General features: G+C 46.2%; 4 protein-coding genes and 1 long non-coding RNA gene across 15 annotated transcripts in view; 2 read left to right on the forward strand and 3 right to left on the reverse strand.

Annotated features, from left to right (window-relative positions):
• Positions 1 to 2,218: 2,218 nt before the first annotated feature.
• LOC147128769 (myosin light chain kinase, smooth muscle-like) lies at positions 2,219 to 10,075 on the forward strand. 5 transcript variants are annotated; one of them, XM_086016968.1, is made up of 15 exons: positions 2,220 to 2,382; positions 3,733 to 3,840; positions 3,951 to 4,046; positions 4,430 to 4,560; positions 5,251 to 5,407; positions 5,473 to 5,784; positions 5,869 to 5,968; positions 6,179 to 6,382; positions 6,467 to 6,684; positions 6,995 to 7,118; positions 7,797 to 7,949; positions 8,208 to 8,337; positions 8,557 to 8,638; positions 9,059 to 9,199; positions 9,671 to 10,075. In XM_086016968.1, the coding sequence occupies exons 1-15, from the start codon at positions 2,244 to 2,246 to the stop codon at positions 9,874 to 9,876; spliced, it is 2,301 nt and encodes a 766-aa protein (XP_085873094.1). In that variant the 5' UTR covers positions 2,220 to 2,243; the 3' UTR covers positions 9,877 to 10,075. The 5 variants fall into 5 exon arrangements, with proteins under 5 accessions (XP_085873092.1, XP_085873093.1, XP_085873094.1 ...); XM_086016969.1 differs by having other exon boundaries at positions 5,872 to 5,968; XM_086016966.1 differs by having other exon boundaries at positions 2,219 to 2,382; positions 5,473 to 5,968.
• On the reverse strand, positions 4,332 to 8,349 carry LOC147128770 (uncharacterized). Its single transcript, XR_015082611.1, has 2 exons — positions 8,178 to 8,349; positions 4,332 to 4,587 (listed from the first exon to the last, which is right to left on the reverse strand). It is a non-coding gene; the product is annotated as an uncharacterized LOC147128770 (long non-coding RNA).
• A 132-nt stretch (positions 10,076 to 10,207) lies between the features above and the next one.
• Positions 10,208 to 15,843, reverse strand: coasy (CoA synthase). 4 transcript variants are annotated; one of them, XM_086016971.1, is made up of 10 exons: positions 15,470 to 15,843; positions 13,830 to 14,519; positions 13,238 to 13,452; positions 12,891 to 13,022; positions 12,515 to 12,704; positions 12,369 to 12,433; positions 12,226 to 12,310; positions 12,066 to 12,163; positions 11,081 to 11,227; positions 10,208 to 10,938 (listed from the first exon to the last, which is right to left on the reverse strand). In XM_086016971.1, the coding sequence occupies exons 2-10, from the start codon at positions 14,500 to 14,502 to the stop codon at positions 10,867 to 10,869; spliced, it is 1,677 nt and encodes a 558-aa protein (XP_085873097.1). In that variant the 5' UTR covers positions 14,503 to 14,519; positions 15,470 to 15,843; the 3' UTR covers positions 10,208 to 10,866. The 4 variants fall into 4 exon arrangements, with proteins under 4 accessions (XP_085873097.1, XP_085873098.1, XP_085873100.1 ...); XM_086016972.1 differs by lacking the exon at positions 15,470 to 15,843 and adding an exon at positions 15,247 to 15,389; XM_086016974.1 differs by lacking the exon at positions 15,470 to 15,843 and adding an exon at positions 15,180 to 15,251.
• A 562-nt stretch (positions 15,844 to 16,405) lies between these two features.
• On the reverse strand, positions 16,406 to 20,933 carry zdhhc6 (zDHHC palmitoyltransferase 6). 2 transcript variants are annotated; one of them, XM_086017105.1, is made up of 11 exons: positions 20,776 to 20,933; positions 19,903 to 20,389; positions 19,732 to 19,823; positions 19,469 to 19,628; positions 18,961 to 19,119; positions 18,747 to 18,800; positions 17,973 to 18,140; positions 17,849 to 17,890; positions 17,342 to 17,487; positions 17,189 to 17,235; positions 16,406 to 16,868 (listed from the first exon to the last, which is right to left on the reverse strand). In XM_086017105.1, exons 2-11 carry the CDS (start codon positions 20,155 to 20,157, stop codon positions 16,783 to 16,785), a joined length of 1,209 nt encoding a protein of 402 aa, XP_085873231.1. In that variant the 5' UTR covers positions 20,158 to 20,389; positions 20,776 to 20,933; the 3' UTR covers positions 16,406 to 16,782. The 2 variants fall into 2 exon arrangements, with proteins under 2 accessions (XP_085873231.1, XP_085873230.1); XM_086017104.1 differs by having other exon boundaries at positions 17,342 to 17,490.
• vti1a (vesicle transport through interaction with t-SNAREs 1A) overlaps positions 20,922 to 21,505 on the forward strand; it is a 95,693-nt gene continuing 95,109 nt past the window's right edge. The window contains exon 1 of one of the 3 annotated variants that reach the window (XM_086017109.1): positions 20,922 to 21,292. In XM_086017109.1, coding sequence (XP_085873235.1) covers positions 21,199 to 21,292 — 94 coding nt within the window. In that variant the 5' untranslated portion in view covers positions 20,922 to 21,198. The remainder of the gene's footprint in view (positions 21,293 to 21,505) is intronic. The other 2 variants (XM_086017106.1, XM_086017108.1) reach the window with 2 other exon arrangements.

Below are 21,505 nucleotides of genomic sequence, written 5' to 3' on the forward strand. Positions count from 1 at the left end.
AAAAAAAGAATGTAATTAATTCATGTATTAAATCAAACCACGTAACACACAAACCTTCCACTAGCATAATGCTAACACACAACACAAAACGCCATAGCCGGGCTAACGGAACTAGCATTGATGTTGCTGTCGTGCCATTTAAGCTACGGATATTTAAGTCCAAACGCAGCACATTAGTTTACTAGTATGGTTTAATTGAATACTAATAGGCCAGAAGTGGCAAGCGTAGTGGAAAAAATGTTACTAGCCCTCTAAAAGGGCTTTCCATAGCCTTCTGCACGAGGCAACAATTGCTGCGGGCTGAGGCGTTCAGCCACAGGAGGGCCTCGTTTCACCCTTTTTTTGAAGCCGCCAATAATGACGTTTCCAAAGTCTCAATCGAGTGGCCACATTTGGGAATCTTGTGGGAACACAACAGGAAGCCAAACCACAAACGTGGTGCCTTTCATGATCTTCCTGGCAACAGGAAGACCAACCGCTGCCAGCCGGGACCTCGTTTGTGCTTCGTTTTTGCTTTTTCCTGTTTGGAATTCCTCAGAAGTCACTGGAACGAACGATAACGCTGATGGCCTGGAAATGAGGCACGGCAGCGAGTGGGCATCTCAGAAACATGCGGATGAAAGTTCATGTTATTAGGGAGACATCCATATTAGGCCAAAAAGAGAGCATCCGCTTCTTTTCAAAGATGCTGTTTGAGGTTTTAAAGCCCACTGCGAGGTCCACATTGATCTAAAACCGACTGTTTACAGCATAGGGTATGATTGCGTAAGCGGATGGTGCGTTTTGCATGCTTTCAGCACCGGGGGGACCACCCCAACCCCCCCAATCCACCCCATATGGTTCCAATTTACACATAGCACTCAACAGTCTCCACTACAGACGAGAATGTCTCCATCATAAGATTGGCCCATGCTTGCGTTTAGGCTACACAAAGAAAATGGGCACAAATACACCAGCAGTGTTGAATTTCAGCATTTTTTTTTTAGGATATTAATTGTAGTTATATGGAAAATTTTTTTGGGGGGGGTGAAATGTGCTCAAATAAAAGCCTTAGTCCTTAGATCTTGTTTTGAAACAAGCACTAGTGATGTCAAATTTCAAGAATGAACGATGAATGCCTTAGCCCAAATCGATGTTTCATTTGGTGTAACGGATCGTGTTCAGGAAATAACAGCTCAGTCGGTCCACTCTCGCAGCCACGCTTAATTGATATTGAAAGTAAAAGAAAATAATATGCAGCAGCGGATATATTAAGAAAAATGATAGCATCAAAGACAGGTTGATCTCCCAATTAATTACGGGTGTGTCCTTTTTAATAATAATAAAGGCCTTCCTTCAATAGATAGTTCAGTCTAATAGACATCCATTCTCCAAGTTTCATCCGACTGAATACTGTACTAAATCAATAATTAACCTAACCATTTCCTCAAATAGACGTCATCCACCCAGAGAAATAAATGCCTGACCCCGGACCACGAATTGACAGCCATTCTACATGTTATATGCTAACTGAAAACAAACAGCAGCAAAGAGATTATTTACCCGTGAGCAACTACTGCATTCCTTCATATAAACACCTTACCCCGTTTCATTTATGTTGAATGTTATATGCTGCCCAAAAATCAGCAACAAAGAGTTAGTTAATGGAGACAGAATTTGGGACATTCAAGATGTTATCAAAGTAAGTCACCCACTTGACACCGAAACCTTGTCGAGTTGGCGCAATTCGATAAACACAGAGCGACAAGAGCGTCAGCCCTGCGTGCCACACCCTCCATAGAGTGGCTGGGCCATATGAATGGAGGTGAAGACGTCTCATTTACAACACATTGCCGCCCTACTCGCTTTTCCTGATTCCTGGGGGCACTCTGATAGCACATTGACTTTTTTCTTTGTTTTGCGCAGCTCAACTCCCTTTTTTCTTTTCATTCTGTCCTTGTCATCGCCGCTCTTTTGTCCCTCCCACACATTTCCTACTTTTCACTGACGTGTTTTGTGTTTACCGTCGCATGTGACGCTGTCTGTTTTGCGAGAAAGCAGGGCGTCAAAACAAGGAGTTTCCTACTTCCCTCGGCGGGTGGGGTGGGTGACGGCGGGTGGGGGGGTTCCCGCGGGGTCACGGCACGCAATCTCCTCCTAACATAAGAGGCTTTTTTTTTTGTTTTGTTTTTTTTTTGCACAGGAGGCGGCCCGTGGGATGAATCACTCAAAGTGAAAGTCAGCTGCTATTTTAAAACGCAAGGATGGACGAGGATGGTGGCGAGCCAAAGACTTATGTGTCCACAGTGCGCCTGCTGCTCCGGGGGCGCACACGCAGCAAAGCGGACCCGCCGGCCCAGGCGACGGGGATGAGAAACACTGCGGGATTCTTCTGTCCAACAGGTAAAATCTCACTTCATTTTGCCCATTTCTTATTTACGGCCGTTTGTAACTCGAGCGCATCTTCCGTGAAACTTTGTTGGCTTGCATTCAGAAGCGTTTAACACCCCCTTTGCGAGGCTGCAGGCGCTTCACGCTTGACCTTTTTTTAACTCGCAGCCTTTCGCATGGGGGACATTGCAGAGCGCCATCCGGGGCGACATAATGGCTTTCGGAGGTTTGCACGCTGCCACTTGAAACGCGCCAGGCGCAGACCACTGCCGTCCACTTGGAAAAAATAAACGCCTTACCGCTGATTGACGTTTCTTGTCGTCTAAGTGGTACGTGCTGAAAAACATATGCAACAAAGAGGTAGAGTTACTTTGCGCTCATGCTACTACCATATTTCCGAAAATAGACACCGTGCCTCAGTTAATCACCGGACATGTTTGTCGTCTACTGAAAGAAATAAACGCCATACCACTAACCGATGCTTCATTTAGTCCAGGTGAAAAATACTGTATATGCACCAAAGAGGTAAAAGCTACTTTAGCTACTTTACACTTATGCTACTACCCTATTTCCTAAAACAGACGCCATGCCCGAGTTAATCACTGGATGTGTTGGTCGTTCGCTGAGAGAAATAAACGCCATACCACTAATGGTTGTTTAATTATCTCTAAGTGATATTATAATAGATGACATGCCCAAATTTATCACCACATGTGTCAGTCGCCCAATGAAAGAAATGAAAAGCTTACGGGCAAATGATGTTTAATTTCCTCTAAGTGATATATTTAAAATAAATAAATAAATACAAGCAACAAAGAGAGGGCAATATGAAGGTAAAGTTTTAACGTGCCCCAGATGTGTCAGTTATCCACATTAAGAAGTACATTAAACACCTTATACCGCATAGATTTGTGATTCATCCAACAGTATGTGAGAAATGTTCAAAAACCGAAGCAATAAAGACGTAGATAGTGAGCCCGCCACTTTAGCAGTTAGCGTTTTTTCAAGTAAACGCTTGGTTAATCTCAGATCTTAATGAAAATAATCAGCGGCGCCACATTTCAAGTGGCTCGCGCAGGAAGAAGTCAAAGCCTGAGGGCTTCCTGGCAACACAATGCCGTGCGAACTTGCCTTGTGAATGTCTCGTGAGTGAGAAAATGGTGAGGGGATGAATACTGTACATGCACACCTGGGTTAGGGTTTCAAATTATGCCTTCAAAAAAGTTTAGGGTTTTCAATTAAGGTTGCAAGTAGGCGGGTGAGTTTGAAATGAGAGTTTCAAACTAGCCCCTCCAAGTAATGTTTCAATGCTTTGTAATGAGTCAATATGATAATTATTATTTCTCTTCTTTTTTCTTTTAGATGAGAAGGTTCGTCCTCATCACCAGAATCCATCAAATGTCATAAATGGCGTCACCAGAGATGACACAACTTTGAGCTGCGAGAATTCTTCTGGAAGTCACATTGAAGGTATGTTTTTTTGTGTGTTTTTTTTTTTAGGGGGGGGGGGGGGGGGGCATAATCAAGGTCACGTTCCTGCCGTGCAGTAAAGGCCTGCAATTGCGTTGTGTGCACTCAAGCAGAGAAAAACACAAGCTGCAGTCCGGATGCGATGGAGCTCACGGCAGAAGAGTCGTCCGCAAAAGAGAGCGGCCGCAGGACAGAAGCTGAAGCGGGTACGTTCGCTCGCTGACTCGCTGCATGTTGGAACAGTACGGCGCCAAAGGATGTGTTGGCGGAAAGACATTTCCGATACATGAGGATGTTGCGATATCGCGACTGGAGAGCCACATGGGACGTATCAGGGTTTTGTGATCATGTGACACCTCAATCACTCAATTCTTGAGCTCACCTGCCAGCAACAAGTGCCAGGTGAAACAAAAACCTAATCAGGCCTGCTCACTCCTGATTGGTCCCACCTTATTTGAATCTGCCAATCATGTTGCGCCGCTGTAACCCGCTTTACTTTTCAGCTTGCATAGGTAGCGAGCAGTTGGCCCCCCAAACAAAAGGCCCGACAGGAACAGGGGAAATTATTCTGTTTTTTTTTCTTTTTAAGGTTCACCTGTCGACTTTCTGGACCCGCCGGAGCACGTGGCGGTTCGGGTCGGCGAGCAGGCCCTCTTGCACTGCGATTTTCGCACTGCCTCCGTCCCCGTGGCCTGCTGCTGGATTTTCAACAGAGGAAAGGTCCAACTCACACCATTTTGTTGAGCACTATGGATATATTTGAGGGTGGGGGGGCGGGCGGGATTGAAAAATGTGTGATACATCATGCTACAGTGATATCGCCGTACAACGCTGATGGAGTAATTGTAAGAAAACTGTCCATGACACGTAATGATCTCATGGTATCGCGATACGATACATGCTAATGGATGTGATGGAAGAAAAGCATCATGATACTTAAGTGATACCAGGACGACAAGAATCTAAGTTGTATTATGATATCGTGATACAGTGTTAATCAATGCGTTGGAAGACAAGCATCCATGATACATGATATGAAATACTAGGCTACTGTTAAATTCAAAGGAACAAAAACATCTTTGATGCATTGTGACAATATCGTGATACAGATAATTGATATTGGTATTGGCAGCAAACCATTGTTCAGATATTGATCATTGAAGCAGTTGTCGCACAAACCCTTGACGGTAGACATCTCAACATTATAAGGAAAGCATTATTATCGTGATACGGCTGGATATTTTGCAAGGAAACCACCCACAATACATGAGAGCAATATCATGATACGGTGGTAATGGATTTGTTGCTCGAAACGATCCACGCTGCCTCATTAAAGTGATATCGCGATACGCTGCAAAATCTTCGATACAGCGCTAACGCTGACTGCAGTATTTCCTTCCTTTTTCGCAGGCGGTTCTGGCGGACCCCAGGATGTCCGTCAGCAGCGACGACACGCACAGCAGCCTGGTGATCTCCGAAACCCTCCCGGAGGACACGGGTTCTTACACGCTCATCGCTCGGAACCGAAGCGGTTCCGCCGAACACACCGTCTCCCTCAGCGTCATACGTGAGTGCGCGGCTTTGAAATGAGCTTCTGCGGGCCAACGAGTTATCCTCCCACCTTTCCAAAAGATCGTCCAGACCCGCCCGCGTCCCACCCGGTGATCTCGCAGCTGTCGGCCGAGTCCCTCGTCCTCTCCTGGACGGGTCCCAGCTTTGACGGCGGCACGGCCGTGTTGGGTTACATCGTGGAGGTCCGGCGGCAGGGTGCCGACGCATCTGGCGACTGGACGGAAATAGCCCAACGCTGTAAGAACACCTCAACCCAGGTCAGCTCGGGCCTGGAGCCCTACGGGAAGTACCGCTTCCGAGTGCGGGCCTACAACGCCGAGGGCGTCAGCGAGCCCAGTCAGGAGTCGGACGCCGTCACCATGGCCACCGCCAGTCAGTTATTTTGCCCGTTTGACGCCTTCTGCCCTAACTTGTTCCAAACCGCCCACGTGCTCACTTCATTTTGGTTTGTCTTAGAAGAAGAAAAGAAGGACAACATGGGACCTTTTGTGAAAGTGGTGATTGACACCAAGCGGGAGCTTCAGGACCACTACAACGTCCACGAGAAGCTGGGAGTGTAGGTTTTTTTTTTTTTTTTTTTTTTTCCCCCCCAAGAAAAGAATCCACAATTGATCATGATGTTGTGATATTGCGATATAGCAGTAAAAGATGATATATTTTGGCCCCAAAAATATCTACAACCATAAATAAATGATCACGATTTGGTGCTAATGAATGTTAGCATCTACGATTGGGTTCTAATGCGGCTGCCCGCTCTCTTGCGCAGCGGCAAGTTTGGGGAGGTCTTCCGTCTGTCCCACAAAGAGTCGGGCGAGGTGTACGCGGGCAAGTTCTACCGGGCCAAAAGCTCCAAGGAACGCTCGGCCGCCCGCCAGGAGATCGAGCTGATGAACTGCCTCCACCACCCCAAACTGGTCCAATGTCTGGCGGCCTACGAGGCCCCCACCGAGACGGTGATGGTCATGGAGTAGTAAGTAACCAAGAGGCGTCCAACCGGCACACCCGACGCCACGCCCAACTTGCTCTTTTGTGTCCGTCCGCCCGCCCGCCGCAGCATCGCCGGCGGGGAGCTTTTCGAGCGCATCGTGGACGACAACTTTGAGCACACGGAGCCCACCAGCGCCGGCTACATGCGGCAGATCCTGGAGGGCATGCTCTACGTCCACAAGCAGAACATCGTCCACTTGGACCTCAAGCCCGAGAACATCGTCTGCACCGACCACACCGGAACGCGCATCAAGATCATCGACTTTGGCCTGGCTAGTAAACTGGGTGAGGAAACGAGAGAAGCCAGCGCGACACTTGATGTCCGTCTCGTCTATTTCTGTCTTGCTCTGCGTCCGTCCGTCTATTTTTGTCTCTTTTTTGATTTGTCTTTCTCAAGCTGTCCAGCTATCTTTCTGTATTGCGCCGCATCCATCCAGCTCTTTAGCGCCATCTGTCTCAGTTGTCCCTGTCTGTTTATATATTGTCTATCTGTCTGCAATCCGTATGTGGCTGTATCCATCAATCACTCCAACGAGGTCAATGTGTCCCTCTCTGCTGACGTGCTGAATCTGCTGTGTTGCTGCGCGCTTTGCAGAGGAGGGCAAGCCCCTGTTGGTGATGCACGGAACGCCAGAGTTTGTGGCCCCCGAGGTGATCAACTACGAGACCGTGGGAGTGGAGACGGACATGTGGAGCATTGGCGTCATCTGCTTCATATTGTAAATATATAAATCATACGCAGCTACTTTTTTTTTTTTTTTTTAACTACCCTGCTGGGAATACTCTTTGAAATCCTAGAGGGAATTTAATTCTCATCCCCCAGTTTTTCGTCTATAAATAACACTGTGGCGAAGGCAACGTGTTGCCATCTTGGCTTAAATGGCAGAATACAATCCGCTAACTCCCGTATTACACCAAGGACATGGTTTCGCGTCGGGCCGCAGACCTTCGCCAAGGCTCAACGGGCCAAATTTGGATCTTCACCTTCATAGTTGCCCCCTTCTTAAAGTTCTTGCCACCAACCCGTTAGCCACCAAGCCCCGAGTGACAGATGACTCCCCCCCCCCCCCTCAAAGTTTTTGTTTATTAATAGTTGAAACCATAAAGGTACCCTCATTTATGATCCCAAAACACTTGCAAATCTTTTCAAACTCATCTTGCATTACTCATAAAAATAAATGGCATGTAGATGAGTTGATTTTGAAAGTGTGAGGATGCCGCCGATAGCTACTTTTTCTATTGAACAAGGCTATGGCCTGGATAAATGAAGCGCCTCCCATCACTACAACATAGTTCATTGGCCCCTAATGCCACAAGATGGCGCCAAAGCAATTTCCTTAAAAAAAAAGAAAAAATAAATCTTGGATATATATATATTTTTTTCCCTCCCCACACAGGCTAAGCGGAGAGTCGCCCTTCCAGGGAGGTAGCGATGCCGAGACTTTCGCACTCGTCACCGCAGCGCGCTACAACTTTGACCCGGAGAGCTTTGAGGACATTTCTGACCAAGCCAAAGACTTCATCAGCGGCCTTCTGAAGAAAGACCGCAGGTTGGTAGGAAGCGCGAGCACATGGGGTGTCCAACTTGTTGATTTTATTTATTTATTTTTTTTATAAATCCGATAGGAAAAAACTTATTGGTCAAGTATATTTCAAGACAGAAGGAATCAGATTTAGTCTCAAGTAGTTGGAGTCAATCTATCCTGACTTTGGACACTGCTCCTCTAGAAATTGTGCGGTTTTGTTTTTGCGGGAAGTTTCCCACTTGTGAGTCTTACCTGTCAGGTGTTTTTGCCCAACGTGCCCAGGAGTAGGATGTCGTGCATCGAGGCCCTGGTCCACCCCTGGATGGCCTCCTTCACGGCTCTCAACCGAAGACCCACCAAGTGCCTCAGGAAGGAGAAGATGAGACGCTTCTTGGCCCGGTGCAAGTGGAAGGTAAAGAGAGGATACAAAAAAAAAAAAAAAAAACACGCCATACATCACCATTTGGCAATGTCGTTTCTAGACAATAATGTTTTGGAACAACAGTGCCATCTGCTGCTTGCCCTTAATTGAAAGTCATCTTACATGGTTGTTGGCCTTGTGTTTGAGTAGTGGATCCTCTTAGTCCAAAGTGTGTCTGATGAGCGCGTTGCTGTCTTTTCAAACTTGCAGAAAACCGGCAAGGCTGTTCTGGCCCTGCAGCGCATGGCCAACCTTTCCAACAGGCCAGACTCTCCTGGCAGCTCCTCGGATGGTAAGACGGGTTAACACACACCAGCAAAACGCTTCTTTTTTTTTGCCACAAAGCTGAAATGTGAGCTCAGAATGCGACAACTTAGCTAAATGCTGTGCCACGCTTGAGGCTGTAATTACTTCGCAAAGTACTGAGATAAGAATTGGAAAAAAACATTTGCATACATAAAATTATTTTTTTACACTAACCTTATGGTGTGCGTGTAAAATTTTTGAAGGGGGAAATAAATGTATTCCCTTGTGGAATGAGGCTATAACAAAGTGAATCGTTTCTGCGTGCACTGCATCTGGAGTTCCAGGTCCTGGAGGAACATTTGCGTGGCAGTCAGATGAATCGCACTTTCACACTGTCGCTTCAATTTGGGTCCCCCGCCCCACCGCCACTCAAAATCCTTCAAGCCTGCTTGTCCCCTTGATCCAGAGCCTAGTTGGAGCCAAGAGGCAGAGGAGGCCATCCGCTCGCTGGATAAGCAGCTGCATGGCGAGCCTCGCTTCCGGGAGCCCCTGAGGGACGCCAGCCTCCCCGCCGGAGCCACCGCTCGTCTGGCGTGCCGAGTGGACGGTTAGAATGACCGCCGGCGCTTCATTAACCCGGGAGGCAAAACAACACAGACACTTTAGTGGGAAATATTGGGATTGGACTGAGCATTTTTAATTAAATGAAATCACATCAGGGCAGCCGAAAATGCCACGACAAGCAAGTCAGCGCAGTCACGAATACAGTACAAAAACTAAGTTGCCCCCCCCCCCCAAAAAGAATTTTTTTTTTCAACGCTGTGGTATCGCGATACAGAGCTAATGGATAGAGTGTAGACAAAGTCATGATGCAGTGAAATCCTGAACTGATTTTAACGAGAGATGTAATTTCATCTAAGAAAACCGATATCACGATACGGCGCAAATATTGGAAAAAATGATACTATAATCAGTGTCACATCATGATACAGTTCTAATCGGTACACGGGAATCAAACTAGAGACAGTCTGTTTGTGTTTTCTTGTTTGAGTGCGTTGCCCATGTGGTTTACCTCCAGGTTACCCTCATCCGGAGGTCAAGTGGCTCCATGACGACAAGCCGCTGTCCGAGTCATCCCGAGTGACGATGGAATACGGCGAAGACGGCCACTGCTCGCTGGTCCTGTCCGGCGTGGACGCGTCGGACGCGGGCGTGTACGCCTGTCGGGCCAGCAACCAGCTGGGCGGGGCCTCGTGTTCCGCCCGACTCAAAGTAGACACGTGAAGGCAAAAACGCCGCACTTACTCAAGTATTCATCCTTTTGAAAGAAAGCATGCTGTTACGAGGTCAAACGTTTGCATTATTCAACACGAGTTGAGAAAATTGTACATTTTTTTTTTTTTTTTGCATAGTCCATGTTGTTCAATGTGAATCTTTTAATAGCATTCGTAAATAAAAGCTACATTTTGAAAGAGAACAATAATGTGTGAGTTTACGTCAAATTGGCGTATAAGTCACTGGTGACGATTCTCAAGCCGCCGCTTTTCTTGTGTCGGAAGGCGGCAGAAAGCGACTGATGCAGAAGGGCTGTGAAATGAAGAATTCCTCAAACGGCTTCAACAAATAAAAAATTTATTTGTGGAAATCGCCACGCCCAGAAACGATAACATTAACAGTGATAGATGCATGACTTTACAGTCAAAATGTTTTTTGTCCCTTGTTAATCCAAAGAATTGATTAGCTCCTTAATGGCTTGAAAAATACGATGCAGACAGTCCATAAATACACCATTGGAGGAGTTCCCATGGGTAGAAGACCTTGAAAAGCTGTCGTCGCCGCACAGTTCAGGTTTCACAATACAATGTACTAAACCCCCCCGACACACGCATTTTATGCATAATAAAACTATGGTAGTAAAAAATGTTTTTAAAAAAAATCAGAGCATTGACATAGCCCCTTTCACACTGTTTGACGCCGCGGCGCTGGACTGTATAAAAGGCACTGGAAGTGGGGGGGGGGGGGGTTGATCTGGCAAGTTTCAGAGCAAAAATCAGAGGTGCGACATTTTCTCCGCCCCTGTTGTGTCAGAAGCAATTGTCACAGTCCAACAAAGTATTTGTGGATGTCTTCTACCGTATCTGAAAGCAGGGTAATACGATCCTGCCTTTGCTGGGTTCCGTGTAAAAGGCATACATTTTAGTGTGAAAGGGCCTACTAGGGAGGCACTGAAGTTGGATGCCCGTACCATTTGTGATTGTTCTTCTTTAGCCCGGTCTACTTTTCTACCGTGCTGCCCGTCAGTCTCTGTTGCATCCTCTTCTGAAGAAGATTCCACGCTTTTAATACCTTTTGGAACGCAAACACAATTGATTGTTACAGCCTTACGAGATGCGCCAAATGGAAAAGCTTCGCTTGTCAATTGTTTCCGGATGAGGAATAGCCCAACGTGTGTGGGTAGGACGTTTTTGGGGGGGGGGGGGGGGCTCACCTGCTTACGAGTGACGTCGGGATCCCACAGCGTGCTGAGCACCACGTTGGCGTGCTCCAGCCGCTGCGCGTTGGAAAGCTGGCTGAGGAGGCGGCGCTGGGCGTCGTCCGCCGCCACGCCGTCCCGCTCCGTTATCCGGGTCACCGCCTGGAGAACAAAAGCCTCTTCATTACAAAATATGCCTTGATAAAAAAAAAAAGATAATCAGACTCATTTTTGATTCTCGCAGTAGTAGTGGAAGTTGGTCGGATCAGATTTGGCCAAGCAGTATCAAGATTATTTGTGCTGTTTTTTCCCCCTCATTCAATTAAAACAAAAATTTAATTACATATTTTTCAGTGAACATTGATGATACAGTATGTTGTAAAATTAATTTTAAAAAGATTGTTTTTAAATGACATTAAAAAAAAAAAATCATGTAATTCACTTTGGTTGACTTGATTTTTAGAATACCTTTTGTAAAAAACAAAACAAAAAAAAAAACACCTGAAATCCTAAAACACCTGTTCAGTCCAATCTCAAAACTTACCAAATATATTTTCAGTTTTTCAGTTTTTTTTTCTTTTTTACAAATCACAAAATTTAGAATCGCCTTCTTTAGCAGGATAGCAACGATTATTCCATATTTCAAAGTGAAAAGCATGACTATTTTTGTAAATACAAATGTACACAACATACTAGCCAAAGCAATCAATCAGACATTAAACAACTCTTTTTAATATTTTTGAAAGTGTTTTTTAACATTTATTTTGTGAAAGAATCTTCAAAATTGACTAGAAGAATTTAAAAAGCATCGCATAAAAACGTGTGACGATTCCACCTCTTGCTAAGTCGCACACATTTGAAACCAAATCCGATCCTAATAATTTTCCAATCCAACTTTTTCACATCCAGTGAATTGTGATCGGCCAAACCGCGTACAACATTTGTGTCATTGGATAGCTGCCAGTGAGTGTCACCGCCGCTTGTCTGACGTGTAGCGCACCTCCTCCTCGGGGATGATGGTGACCCACACCTCGTGGACCATGTCTGTCCAGCCCGCCTCCACAAGAACCGCGGCATCCACCACGCATACATCTTTACCTGCCAAGAAAAAAAAAAAAAGTTGCGTGTGCTCTGTGCTTGTCCCAAATGAAACTTCGTACCTTCTTCCCTGGCTTGGCCGATTCTGTTCTTGACTAGAATTGCAATTTCAGGCCACACGATGTCCGTTAGAGCTTTTAATCTTTCCTGAAAAAGGAAACAAATCAGCCGGGACCTCAACATGTGCATCAATATGTTTTGTTACCTCTTTTCCAAACACTTTCTTCCCTAAGGCGCGTCTGTTGATGCTTTTATCTTCATTTAGGATATCTAAGAATGATTACAAAAAAAAACTTGCGTGAGGGTTGACTGTTTTCCAGTGATGGGTGTGAGGAAGGAGTCCGAGCGTACCCGATCCGAATTCCGCCACGACGCGGCGATAGGCGGCGGTGCCCGGCTCGTAGACTTGGTGGCCCAGCTTGTCGCAGTCGATTAGGACGGCTCCCAAGTCCTCCAGACGCTTGGCCACGGAGCTCTTGCCGCTGCCGCTCCCGCCCGTCAGGCCGATCACGTACGGCCGCAGAGGGAGATGGGGCGTGTCCTCACACCGGAAAAAAGGAAGAACACACACAAAGCTCAGCCCGAGGACCTTTTTGCCACCGTTTCATAAATTGTGTCAACAACAGGCGCAGCCAGGCTACTTCTGGGTGGCGGAAAAGTGACAACGATGACGTAAGCTTTTTCAATTTCTTACAAGATAAAAAAAAATCTAAATGAGTGGACCTACTTTGGGTGGGCTGAGGAGTGTCCCCAGCAGGCGGGAGCGCAGGCTGGACGAGCTGATCTTCTCCTCCTCCGACTCGGAGCGATGCGCGTCTTTGAGCAGCTGGATCTCGTGAAGAACCAAAGCGGGAAGGCCCTGATGCACAAATGACAACAGATAGACTGTAAAAGACTAAACTTTGGCACCAATTTATTTTGACATAAAAATGGATAATAGTCTTGAGTTAATAAAGGGTACATTTGTTTGACTCTTGCGTTGTCTTATTTGTGATGCATTTCCATTTGCACACACATCTCTATAAACGCAGCAATGAAATCAAATTATTTTTTTTCAATGTCAAGCTACTTTACATTCTCAATGCGTTTCCTGTTGACGGCCTCGCCCCCCTTGCGGGTCTCCTCGCTGACCACAATGCAGCGCAGCATGGGGTCCACCACCGACACCCCGAGCGGGTCGTCCAGGGGCACGATCTCCACCTGCAGCGAGGGCCTGACGTCCCGCAGGAACTCGTGGAGCTTATCCACGCGCACCTCGTACGGCTGGATGAGCTCTTTCAGGACCTTTTCTGTTGGCCACAAGGAGAAATTTAGTCGGAACCCCAAAAACTGCGCTCACGTTAACATTTGATCGATTAATCGGAGTTCACGTCAGGATGCTTTCACGAGATGTAATCTGAGGCTTTCTCCACCGGCAGGTAGCCATCATGCAACGTGACGGTGAAAAATCGATTATCAAAGTAATTCACAATTATTTCTATTACCAATAAGTCGTTTAGAGACTAACTTACAATTGTCAACATTTAATACTCTGAGATTTCTGTACATTGATCAACATTTTTGCCAATTTTCCACCATAACATGGCTCAAAAAGGCAGACCCTGAGGGAAATAACTTCAAAAATGTTTTTGTAACCGTTTCGTCAATGATTTCAAGAATGCCCTACTTTTCAGCATTGCCTGGTCGCACACGCCAATGAGGAAGCGTCTGGTGGCGAGCAAGCACGACACGTTGAGCAGGGTCTTGTGGGCCCCGTGGAGGCGGTCGAAGGTGCCGCCCACCACCACGTCGGGGTACGTCTCCAACGGTTGCCAGTCCTCTTGGGGCTCCTTGGCCCCGGCCTCCGTCTGCTCCTGCGGCGCGGGCGGCGGCGGGCGCAGCAACACCGACGGCAGGCCGGGCCGACACGCGTAGCAGCGTCCGGCGTAGCCCTGCAGGCACTGCGTCACCTGGTGCGACTGCGCCGGGTCCTGCAGGGGGAAGTCCGTCAGGAGCACCTCGGGGGAGTGGGACAGGGACTGCGGCGTGGGGAAGGGGCCGCCAATGCCGGACGTGGGGTGGATGTGGGTGAGCAGGACGCGGACGTCGAGGTGCGCGCACACGTTGGAGGCGTTGCTGTACAGGCGCCCGATGAGCGAGCACAGGTCGACGGCGGGCGGGACGAAGACGGGCCGCGCTTGGCCGCCGCACAGGTTGAGGCCCGGGTGCAGGTGCACGTAGAGAGTGCTCTCCACCAGCTGGGCGGCCGAGCGGAGTACGGGGGCGATGCGCAAGGTGTGGAGGGGCGACGTCAGCACCAGGATGCCCGTGCTGAACATTGACATGGTCCCGGATGCCATTGTCGCCGCAAAAAAAGCTGCGGAGAGGCAAGACTAGAGATGAGCAACTTTAATAAAATACAACTTTATTCATATAGCATTTCACAACAGCTCCAGGTGTAACAAAGCACTTTATGTAAATACACGTGTTTCTCAGCAATGGAGAACGGAGAACAGGACCCAAAAATATATGCAGGGGACACATTCCAGACCACCTGCATTTGGTGAAAATCTATAGACAAAACATAATGAACTATTTTTGGGGTAGTTTTACCCATTCAATATGCTTTTCAGTTGTATGATTATATGGGCACATCCTTTACATTTATAATAATCTTATCGGTAGTATAATAATCTTTTTTTCCTGTTGAATACAAAATAAAGCTGTATATTTCAAGAGTATTTAATTTTTTTAAAAAAAGCGTATTCATATGTAGGTCATAAACGAAAAAAATATATTTTTCTGGATAAACAGTACAAATATACATTTTTTAAATGAATATTTCCGAGATCTCCTGTAAACAAATCAACCGAATGCCTTTGAGCTGCACTGTCAATGGTCATCCCCAAACAACAAGGCCGTGTGTGAGCCACAATAACAGGACCACCCTGTTATAAATGCAATTAATCATTAGACATTGCGCTTGCCCCTGCTTATTATCCCAATGCCTCACCACTTTGTGTTCAAGTTAGCTCACTTTTGTGTAGAAGCTAAAAGGTGGCTATAGCTAGCTTGTTAGACGCGCAGCAACACTCAAACCTTACTTGCGTATCCGTTTTTAATCACCGCTAAACCACCAATCACAAATCACCGCTGGGATGCTCCACATTAGCATGATGTTAGCAAAACTAGCAGGAGTGTCATCATCACTCGGGGCCAACTGTCAGTCGGGCTGCGCAGTGCACACAGAAACCTCGTCGGCTTGACGCACGATCACGCAAAACGAACAAAAGGGTGATTTGACAAATAGTGCGCCTGTGAGCATACCTGCTTATCGTCGTTTTTTGTCCCCACTTTTAAGAAAAGCGAATGTTCAACGAGCCAGTCCAAATGGTTAAACACAACCGCTTTGACAGAGCAGCTTGTGAAGGGGGAGCGGACTTAGAGGTGAAAAACCGCAGTGGTGCTTGGGGTATGGAGTTCTTTAGCGTTATGTCGCAATACAAGTTTCATGAAAAAAGGGCCCTTTTTGCTGCAGCCAGACCATCTTCTCTTCAATCAATACTTATACTTATAATAATAATTACCCCCTGTGTAATAAATTCCGCCCAAACTGTTTTGATATCTGTCTGGCATTTATTTGAATCCTTGGGAGAATTTATGCTATATGACATTGTTGCCTTTTTGTTTTTCTTTTCGTATCCTTCTCCTGACGAATACCTTTGAGCAATGAGTTCCCTCCGATGCTGTGGAAGTTGATCGTGCGTGGCTTCTTTTATATGACGTGACAACTGAAATGTCAGGAAAAGCCCAATAGAACAGCCCAGGTTTATGTTGGGTAATCAGAGGCACTAACACGAGTTTGAACATGATTGCTTGATGCTGATCAAAGCCGCATCTCCATTTATAAGTGGAATCACAGTATATCAAGTTATTTTTGGTACTTCCCCTCTCTGAAATATAAATATATATTTTGAAGTTATACAGGTTAGAGGTTAACTAATAGAGGGATTTTTTTGAAGTGATTTGGTACATCACCAAAAAAATCATTCCATTTGAACCGGGGCGTGTGTACTTTTGCTACCCACTTGAATGTATTTGGTTAGTTGCTGTGCTCCTCTTCACATCAGCTAGGATGGGCTCACACTAAGCAAGGACAAGCGCAGTAGAAAATGGCAGGAGAGAGAATATACGTGAATGTTGGTTGCAAGTTAAGGAACACAACATAATTACTGTACTGCCGAATACAAAAGAGTCTCTGAGAATGTTTTGAAATCGTTTTAATTTGAGGCAAACAGCTTGTTGTTACAAAACATCATAAACCCAAACCAAGCACTACTTCTTGGGCTACAGTAGTAGAAAGAGTTGCATGACGTGGCCGTGGGGGTTGGCCGGCTGGGGCAGCAGAGGCATTGCATAATTAGCAAAAAATGCACAACATTGGCACGTGTAAAAAAAAAAACTACAGAATTCAAGTCAAACAAGTTATGTAGTCACATTAAAGCCTTGTTGAAATTCAGACCCTTCTTCAACACACCGCCGATGCTCGGACAAAGTCAAGTCAGTATCAAAATATGTGTTGACAAGAATATCTTTGCAGCACCCGGAGTGACATCGCCGTACGAGAGTGGACGACCGCGTTAGTTGGCTTTCTTATCGGCGGCGGCGTCGTAATGGCACTTCTCCACACATCGCCGCGGAAACCATCCGCGGATGCGCTCTCCCGCTAGAAGTGAAAGATAGTTTAGGCATTTGATCCAAACGCAGCCAACCAGAGCAAAAATCAGCAAATAAAAGACACCTCTCTTCAAGAGCGGTTGGTAATTGTGTACCACAAGATGACATCAACAACTGCATTGCATAAATGACTCAACAACACAAAGAAACCACCTTCACGTGAGGCTCATCAACAGTATTAGCTAGCAATAGCGTACCCACCAAATCAATGAATTTTTTTATTGTTTTATGCGCCAACTCTCAAATGGCAAACAGCGGATATGCAGGTACTAACTGCTACCACTTGACTCATTTCCTTGTCGTTTTTACCTCTGGTTTGCTCCTCGTTTAACACTTTGTCTCCATACATCCACCATCTAAAGGAGAAGAGAGAGATGCTTTAGTCCTCTGAGAGCAAATCAAAAAATTCACACTGGTGAATGTGTCGATGTGTCCTTCGAAGCAAAAGCAAGCGAGGCTCACTTGGTGCCACGGGTGGCCAGGATGGTGTCCCCCCGTTGTAGGGGTATCCTGGGCTCCTCTGTGCAAGGGGTCCGCGCAAAGGTTTGGATGCCCTTGGTCATGGGACAGCAAGCGCCATTGTAGTCCTCCACCGCTTGGTACTGGACCTGCTGGCCGAGCCACACCGCAAATGTTGCTTATTCAAACAGCTCGGCGACTCCAAAATGTCAACACTCAGGGATGCTGGGCGGTTCGTTACAAAAATAGATGATTGTTTTTATAATGTGAAATTATTCTTTTTTTTTTTTTTTGCAAACATTTATAATGCACTTATAAACTATATTATTACCATAAAGTGTATTATTGTTTTATTCAATTTCATTTGAAGTATTGTTTCTTATTTTCAGACATGCTACTGTGGCGCTCTGCATGTTTCTTGGTCAACTCAACATCAAATTCTCACAATCAATCAATCAATCAATCAATCAATCAATATTGCTTCATCAACCGTTGTCGCCGGGCACTTACACTTCTCACTCGTTTGTCGGCCTTCTGCTTGAGTTGCTCGATCTGTGGCAAGGGGACAAGCGCAATTCAAAGCGACGCCATCAATCAAGTGAGGCGGCGGCATGAAAGAGGAACGCGAGCTGACCGTTAAGGTGTGCTTGTGACACTTGGGGTGGACGGGCCACAGGATGCCATCTCCTTTGGGCGCCCCCGACCACGTGAAGACCTCCTTCAAGTTGAGCCAGCGGCTGCCCAGGTCGTACGGGAAGATGAACTCCTCCTCGGTTTGGTAGTGCTGTATTCGGTCTTTGGCCTGCGCGGCCGGGAGAGAAGACGAGTCTTTTATTAGTCCCAAAGGGTGGAAACTAACAGAGCGGAAGCGCTCAAATCTAACAAAATCTCTTCAGTGATGCTGGCTGCAAACCTTTAGTCACATTTCAGGCAATGTTTGAGAAAAAATGAGTTCATCATTTAAAAATGAGTACCAGCCAAGCAAGAAAACTCAAGTAAAGTAAAACTATGACGGAAACAATGAAATACAAAGCGATTCAATGTCAGTTCCAAGATCAGGACATATTACAGTGAAGATGATGAGCAGGAAGATGCTTGAGGAGCAACATTGTCATCTAGTGGCATTTTAAAGAAACTGCTGGAATTGAGGAGCGTGTCGAAAACTGTACAAAAATACACAATGACAATGTGGGAAATGTTATGAGATTTTTGAAAATTTACTAAAAAGAACAAACTCACATGCATGGGAGTATTCTTGCAGCCTTTGCTGATGCATCAATGACATACTCAAGTCATTTTGAATATGATGAATATAATATCTTGGCAATGGCATCCGCCATAAAAATGGTCAAAATTGGCCATGAAAAAAAAAAAGAAGCACAAATAATAAAACAACAATCATTGTCACCTTTTCCTCGATCCAGGACTCTATTGAGGTTTTGTTTCGGAGGATGACTTTCATCTGAAAATTAAAAAAAAAATTGTATGTTTACATATTATTTAGCTAAATTAAGCTAAAATGTCACCAAATGGTTGGGAACCACTCACTCGTGTAACCAACGACAAACAATTCATTTCAAAAGTCCGACTGGAGCTGCGCAAATGCGCGCATTCCAACGCACCTGGATGACGAAGAGCATGCCGACGGCGATGGTGGTGCCGAGCGCCAGGCCCAAAGCGAAGAGTGTGGCGGCGAAGGCGGCGACGCTGAAAGGCATGAGAGGCTGGCTCTGACGAACGGCGCTCATGTCGATCTTCACCGTGCTCCAGCCGAAGGAGATCTGCAGGAAAGGCGACAGTCACTCATCTTTTAAGAATGCTCAATAGAAAGAAATATAACTTGAACCTCGCCTGCGCTATTTAGTGAAAAATTGGCCAATTCACTGCATTTGTGGTCATTGTGAAATAGCCCAATATGCCACAGGATGGTTCCAAAGCCATGGAAAATAGTGCTTTGGCGCTGTCTTGTGACTCCTATATGCAATTTTTCTTTTAGGATAATATTTTGTCATATATATTGAGAGTTTAAACTATCAATATCGGCAATTTGAAACATTTCTACGAGGGCGTCCACTGTGACGTTTCACTCTATGGTGTGAAAAGGAGGAGGAGTCAGGGCGGTGCGCTGACCCTCTCATAGAGCTGCGTGTACATGGTCATGACAAAGATGGCGGCGGCGTGCGCGCAGCCCAGCGGGGCCAGCAGCAGGAAGCTGGTGAAGTAGGCGTGGTTCTGGTGGCCGCAGCAGTTGTTGATCCAGGGGCAGTGGTGGTCCATCTTCATCACGCACCTGGGACGATTGAACACATGCCGATAAATCCAGAAATGTACTGAAGTTGAAAATTTGAGTGAACAAAAAAAAACACACAAGCAGCGCGGCATGTGACTTGTACCTGTTACACTTGCGGCAATGGTGGGACCTCGGGGCCTTGAACCCTTGGCACATTATGCAATACTGCAAGTACTGCGTGTCCTCTTGATTCTCCTGTTTGGGGGCGGAGGTGGACACAAATGATCTACACCTATCTCTCAGCTCACGATCCCCACAGAGAGCGCTTACTCACCGGCTTCCAAGCGAGAGGGATGTAGCCCGGCCCGACGAACATGGCGTTGAAGTAGTTGTAGAGGATGAGGACGGTCCAGTTGAGGAGCATGATGAAGTTGATGCTGCCGCCGGCCGTGTCCAGAGGCCAGTACCAGATGATGGAATCCAGCACGGCCACGGTGGAGCACACGGCGATGACCGACAGAGCGATGATCGGCCCCCAGTGGCACAATCGGCGCACCTCGTGGAAGTTGGCCCACGCCACCAAGTTCATGATGAGGTGAAACGCAAGGGTCCGACGGGTTACTTTGTGTTATCTAGCAAAGTCAGCGGTGAGGACGGTGCACATATTTTGACGCTTCTGCTTCCGGTGAGCCAGTAACGGGACTGATGTGGGCTCAGCAGGACATCCTGTGTGCCTTTGTTGTTTTTCTTGTGAGTGAGCAGCATCCTCTACTGGTGCTCTCAGGAGTATGCTACACTTGGGACGTACTCCAGGTCCCCATCTTGGAAGAAAGAAACAGTAAGAATGTCATTTAGCGACTAAAAACACGAGCTTGTTACATCGATGAATGGTCTGGATCTCAAATGACAAACGACATATCCAAGTTGAAAATTGCTTTCCACAAGCCTCTTGTAGGCAGAGAGAATTCGTTTGAAATTGATATAACCTTTTGGGTTAACGGACCACTCGGGGCCAAGAAAAACAAAGCAAGCAAACACATTACATGGAAGAATAACGATTTTTTTGGGTGTCTATTTAGCCTGTGTTTTACGTCACATTGTCACCGAGACGTGCTAGTCGGCTAGCTCGTCAGCAAGCAGCTCAAGACAAGCGTCCAAAATGAATTTACGACAGTCAACACATTCAGCAGATGGAAATGTTACTTACGGATTTAGAAATCACCGTTTGTGCTTATATTTGGGTTTGAATGGTAATGAAAAAGCGGTCACTTTAAATGGCCAGCACGACTACTTCCTTGTTTCTTGACACTTCGTCTGTGTAGCAGCCGGAACATTTCTCGTGTAGTATGTTCCGGACATTTTTCTAAGTTGCTCTCCTATGTTAGAACGTAATTATTACATTTTGATATTACAAGTCAGTAGAATTTTATTACAATTAATTGACAATAATCATCACATTAACGATTTATAGTGTCACAAAACAAAAAGAAAAAAAAACAGAATAAGAAGCAAACCGAGTTAGTTCTTTGCCGGACATCTTTGACATCAACACAAGGAAGGGATACCTGAGAGCCGCTGTTTTTATTCTTGTGAGCTTGAAAATAACTTCCATTTAAACGCACACGACAAAATGTCTTCAGACTTCGAAGCTTACGAGCAGGACTTTGGAACCGTTACGGCGGAAATTACCAACAAAATCGGCAGAATTCCCAAGCTGGGTGGAGGTAGGCGAGTGAGTGCACGAATGGCCGTCGGTTGACGAGGGGAGGCTAGCTAATTATGACCGCAACTTGTGAGTGTTTCTAATCAAATAAGCGTCATTTCCAAACGGGAATAGACGTCGTAGGCATTCTGGTCTTAAAATCAAGTCGCTCTCTTTATTACTCATTTCCCCTGACTCGCAAAGGAATCTTACTTCTGACCTAATCCTTATCCTT

The sequence above is a fragment of the Filicampus tigris genome, chromosome 19 (genome assembly GCF_054856515.1).
Source record: "Filicampus tigris isolate MCC_2025a chromosome 19, RoL_Ftig_1.0, whole genome shotgun sequence".
In the NCBI taxonomy this organism is placed as follows: Eukaryota; Metazoa; Chordata; class Actinopteri; order Syngnathiformes; family Syngnathidae; genus Filicampus; species Filicampus tigris.

Coding starts and splice junctions, on each gene's coding strand:
- LOC147128769 (XM_086016966.1), top strand. CDS start 2,244: ATGGACGAGGATGGTGGCGAGCCAAAGACTTATGTGTCCACAGTGCGC. Junction 3,841..3,950: donor TTCTGGAAGTCACATTGAAG/GTATGTTTTTTT, acceptor TGTGCACTCAAG/CAGAGAAAAACACAAGCTGC. Junction 6,685..6,994: donor TGGCCTGGCTAGTAAACTGG/GTGAGGAAACGA, acceptor CGCGCTTTGCAG/AGGAGGGCAAGCCCCTGTTG.
- coasy (XM_086016971.1), bottom strand. CDS start 14,502: ATGGCATCCGGGACCATGTCAATGTTCAGCACGGGCATCCTGGTGCTG. Junction 13,023..13,237: donor ACAGGAAACGCATTGAGAAT/GTAAAGTAGCTT, acceptor TTTGTGCATCAG/GGCCTTCCCGCTTTGGTTCT. Junction 11,228..12,065: donor CCATCATCCCCGAGGAGGAG/GTGCGCTACACG, acceptor TTTGTTCTCCAG/GCGGTGACCCGGATAACGGA.
- zdhhc6 (XM_086017104.1), bottom strand. CDS start 20,157: ATGAACTTGGTGGCGTGGGCCAACTTCCACGAGGTGCGCCGATTGTGC. Junction 19,824..19,902: donor TCCCTCTCGCTTGGAAGCCG/GTGAGTAAGCGC, acceptor GCCCCCAAACAG/GAGAATCAAGAGGACACGCA. Junction 18,141..18,746: donor AGTCCTGGATCGAGGAAAAG/GTGACAATGATT, acceptor CCGGCCGCGCAG/GCCAAAGACCGAATACAGCA.